Source organism: Penaeus vannamei, chromosome 23 (genome assembly GCF_042767895.1).
Source record: "Penaeus vannamei isolate JL-2024 chromosome 23, ASM4276789v1, whole genome shotgun sequence".
In the NCBI taxonomy this organism is placed as follows: domain Eukaryota; kingdom Metazoa; phylum Arthropoda; class Malacostraca; order Decapoda; family Penaeidae; genus Penaeus; species Penaeus vannamei.
Window position 1 is genome coordinate 27,446,505 of NC_091571.1, and position 5,000 is coordinate 27,451,504.

Here is a 5,000-nt window from a genome sequence, read left to right on the forward strand (position 1 = left end):
AAGTCAAGTTGTAGAGTTACCAGTTAGTGCATGATCATTGCTTAGTGTCTGAGGAAACTATGATTATTTCATACACTATAATAATGAAATATTTAATTACACACCTTCCTACTTCAATAATTCATTATATATCTATGTTATCTGCTTCATCCATACTATATTACTAAATATGTTATTCCTCATTCACGTAATTTCACTTACTAAAAATATTCAAAAACAAAGCAAATAAAATGCAAACCAATGCAATCTATTATATTAAATATCAAATCAATGCCTATGAATATGCAACTGGCTATCACCCTCCATAGAACTAGCAAACATGGGTCCACTCATTCTCCTTACGGAAAACAAAATCAGAGCAAATGACGTGGAGAGCATTGCAACCAACAGCCATGGCTTGTTATATCTAAAGCTTCGATCAGACATGATGGAAAATCGTTCAATGCTCCTCTCATGGCTGCTCATTACTCCTCTCATCACATCATGAAAACTAGCTACGCAATAAAATCAAATAAAAGAATAGAACAAAAGAAACACACAATAACTAGTTCACAAGTTAAACAAACCCTTCCATGTCTTTGAAACCTTTTAATGCCAGCACCAATTATGCGGAAAACATGGGGACTGGCAAACATCGAGCCAAGCCAAGGAATCTCGTTGGGTGATCTGTTGTGAAGTTTTGATGATTAATGATGGGGGTGAAATAATCTGTACTATAATTTACCACCGACTTACTGTAAAGTGTGTTTAAAAAAAAGAAACAGAAAGATGTTGACAAAATCTATATTACTTACAAAATAAGACTTAAAGCAACAAACTAAATCTAAAACATAACCAGACAATCATAATCAAAATCAAAAGTAAAAGTGCCAAAGTACAAAAACTACATAAAAATTGTACTTGAAGCAAGGAAACCAAACTTTTCCGTAAAGAAGAAATAAAGCACATAGTGTCACCTCGGTCTTACACCAATTACATCAAGGATATTTATGTCTAGATGGCTGATTTATGTTGCAGTGCACATTCCCGCTTATAGATCCAACTCTTCTGTCCTCAAGCTGAGTCTTTAGATTTCCAACTACACAGTTCTTCTGAAACTTTTAAAATTCATCCCAGTCCACAATGCAACTCTATATATTTATCCCACATATCACAAACATTAAATTACCTTACAAATGGTTTGTTGCTGAAAATAAATTCAAATTTTCCTATAAAAGATAGATCTTTTAATAGCATAGACCTCCTAAGGTTAACTATGCATGTTAATACTAACTAATCTGTACAAGTCTTTGCATTTAAACTACTATCCTTTTTCTGTATGAACTTATGAAAAAAGGACATTTATGTTCAAGCTTCCAGCTTTTCCTTTACCCTTTTTCTAAACTTGGACTTTAATCCCTAATACAGAGACAGTTTTCAATCACAGGCATAACAAGTTTGCACTTTTTAATGAAAACAAATATAATAATAATATATAAAATGAGGTATGAAGCATTAAAAACCTATTGTTGCCTTGCATATAAAATATATAAATCAATCATATTTAAAATGAACTATTAATATTAAATTCAATACATAAAAAGTCCAGTTCAACTGAGAACTAAGAATATGATATATTTACTTGTCACAGAATGAACTTCATAATGAATAAGAGCACAAAGATATCCTCACACATTTCCCTGGAAGCATGATAAAATGAATGGCCCTTTGAAAATCTCACATTATCAGTTCAATAAACATATCTTTCTACTTTCAAACTTCCTTCACAACAAAGTAAAGAGTGTAAGATGCGTTTCTACATAACACGTAAGTGTCACTATTGCAATAAACATGAAAATACATCTATAAATTGTATTCTATCATATATGTAGTATAAAAAGTGGTATTCACATAAAAAAGTACATATAATGATGCTGGTGTAAATATGATATGAGTGAATTTTACTGAGGTATATGAACTTCAAATACTACCCTCTGATGAAAGTATCTGCTACCCACAAAACAATCATTATTAAAGCAGTCTTATATTACCTAGGTTCCAAAAGAGCAACAACTTAAACAGTTTAAAAATAGATTAAATACGATCATGTCCTACCTCTTCATGCGCTCTGAACTTGGAGATTTGCCACTTTCCGATGAGCTCTCACTGTCATTTCGGAAGCGAGCACCTTGAACATCTATCCCCTCAGAAGACTTATCTCTTGGTTTGCAGGCCCCTTTCTCACTCTCATTGTCACTCTCTGTGTCACTTTTAGAGATCTTGGCCTCTCCCTCTGCTAGTGGCTTCAAGTCATCATCAATTCCATGTTCCAAGGGGTCTGGACTTGCATCACCTGATGTTCCCTTTGACTTTGAAGAATCTGATTCTTCACCCTCCATATCCAATTTCTTCTTGACAGACCTCATTTTTGTTATCTCCTCTGTGCTTCCCATGGCTGGGTTGTAAATAACAAATGGGGACTCCTGAAATAAAAAAAGCTTTGTTAATCAATAACTAGGAACTTTCACATACTGCTTACTCTTACATGGCATTGCCCTTTTAATGTAACATAATGTAGTACATAATGAGCATAGTTACAACCCATTTTAATGACTAAATATCTAGAAGGAAAAGAGAAAATGCACTTCCACTTGACGAAGTTGTGAGTATCATTACCTACAAGTTAGATTCCAAAAATTGAGCTTCAATATGTCGAGAAAGAAAACATGAACATATTGTATCATGATTTCTTCGAAACCATAATGAGATCTCACCCTACAATTCACTTGTCACTACGGCTCAGCTGCGACGTAAACTCCGTTCTCTGCAAAGCTTCGTCTCTAGCCTTGAGCGATCAATAACTATATTTTCCTTGTTTTAGTTGTGTCTTCAAATTAAAAACACTCACAAAATAAGTTGAAAGGCCCTATTCTATATCTCACCTTCTGCGAAATGAAATTTAACAATTCCTAAGCACGAAAATTTGAGGAGAAATCTAGCGAAGTCTCGAAGTTTCCACGCAGTTCTGGACGTCTATCCCTGAAGCGTCGCTTTGTTTATCTGAGCCAGCGTGGACCCATCAGCTGTTCCGTGTTTACAGGTGTGACGTCACAATAAACGCTTTCGTTGATTGGCTAGCAGAAGCACCCTTGCTGTGTGTGATTGGTTGCTTTACAGCTGGAAGCGCTGTTGCCAATTTTCTATTCACCTTTCAGCTTGGGATTTAAAGCGTATGTGCCACGTGTACAAGAGAAGCGACGCAACTTTTATGTTACGTAAGACGTCAGGCTTCATTGTTAGTGAGCCTATAACAAAGCCAATCAGTAAAGAATATGCAGATACTTATTTTTACTCAATTAATAGTCCAGTCTAATTAGATGATGTTCCTTTTAGCAAAATGTATGCAAGCATTGGTGACCATGTCCTAAAATATCTTTTATTTAGGTTATTAGCCTCAGAAAGGATTACCCCCAAAGGGGATTTAGACACTATATATTTACATAGGTGCAAAATTGATCACATATCAATTTTTAAATAATCTGGAGAGATTATTTTCTGTACAGTTCCGCCTCTTCCACAGACAAATTAGGCATCTTACAATATACCCAACGCACAATATCAAAATGGCAAAAAATGGAGAATTTTGTTAAATTCTTGCAAGCTTAAACTGTGGTGAACATATAACAGAACCCATGACCTATAAAACTAACAGATCTTTGTATTCGTGCTCAAAACGTTTGACCAAGAAATACTTCCTAATTGCTGGCGAAAGTGTTATCCACTTTTACCTAACAAAGTGTGTGTATATAATCAAGGCCAAAACTTTAAGGTGCACAATGTAACGGCACATTTGGAAGACAATCATAAAATATTGTAAGTAGCGACCTTAAGAGTACCATATGTGGCGCTTCTCCTCTCTTGTCCTCCTCGGCATCTTTGTCCCAGCTTCCTAGATGTATCTCCAAGTATTTAGGGAAGTCTTTAAGACAAACCTTTGTCTTCCGTGACCCCATTATAACTTGTGCCATTTAACTGATCAATGCCGGAAATTGACTGTAATGCGTCAATAATTGTATGTAACAAAGAAAAGATGCTTTCTTAGACATTAAATCGGTTTGAAAGATGGTAGTTCACTCTCCCATCATGGAGTGCGTGGCTATGCACTCGAGCCGCAGATCGGAATAGTATCGTCTACTCCTGGCATCAGACGCTTGCCTCTCAAAACAAAGCCCACTCTTGTGCCGTGCGGTAACATGGCCTCCTGACCCCCACCAGCCCCAAGCCCACACGGCCGCCAGACGCCCCCTCCCTCAACCCACGCATCCACCTCCCTCCCTCCCTTCGATTCTAGCCTTCTCTCGCCCCACCCACTCGCGCTAGCGGGCTTCTAAGACGTAAATATACACTCCTTGTGCTATCTTCTCCCCCGCCGACACCTCTCGATTCCTCTCCGGAGTTTGTGTCACTCCCATTACACTTTCCCTTTTCGCTGATGGCCGCGGAGAAGTGCTTCCAAGCATCATTATCTATATCACGTTTTATCGTATGAGCATCCCTCCTAGTGTGATTACTCTTTTATATTTGCCAATGGTGATTGTTTAGTGGTATTCCATTTTACGGAAAGTCTTGATATTAAGAAGTACCGGTAGAGTGTATGCATATCCCGTTTTACTCAAGACTTTAAATTGCCCTTTGCAGCATAATATTATTTCTTTTTAGCGGGGGAACCACTTGTTTTCTCCCCCTTCTCCCCACCCTTTGGTAACACAATCTTCCCGTTTCGTCCCGCTACGCCGATTCACCCTAATTCCTCACAAGACACGAGTCATCCTCACCCTTCTTTATTGCAGATTCAATTGGCTGCATCACTCTACCGCACCTCGCAAGGACCACCATTGCAAACCCAACAGCATGTGCTCGCAGTTGCACCTTCAACACGACAACTGGCGTCGCTGCGGGGGTTTAAAATGTACTAAAAAAGTGCCCCAAAAAGTGCTAGTTCGACAGCAGACAGCGTGGCG

The 5,000-nt window shown here is 37.8% G+C and overlaps 1 protein-coding gene across 9 annotated transcripts in view; it reads right to left on the bottom strand.

Annotated features, from left to right (window-relative positions):
- Nucleotides 1-5,000, bottom strand: part of LOC113816127 (T-complex protein 11-like protein 1) — a 48,772-nt gene that overhangs the window by 9,731 nt on the left and 34,041 nt on the right. For 3 of the 9 annotated variants that reach the window (XM_070137842.1, XM_070137843.1, XM_070137844.1), the window contains exons 2-3: nucleotides 2,095-2,462; nucleotides 586-666 (exon numbers count right to left, since the gene is read on the bottom strand). In XM_070137842.1, coding sequence (XP_069993943.1) covers nucleotides 586-666; nucleotides 2,095-2,432 — 419 coding nt within the window. In that variant the 5' untranslated portion in view covers nucleotides 2,433-2,462. Of the gene's footprint in view, nucleotides 1-585; nucleotides 667-2,094; nucleotides 2,463-2,655; nucleotides 3,285-5,000 lie in introns of those variants that run through there. The other 6 variants (XM_070137846.1, XM_027368150.2, XM_027368149.2 and 3 more) reach the window with 4 other exon arrangements.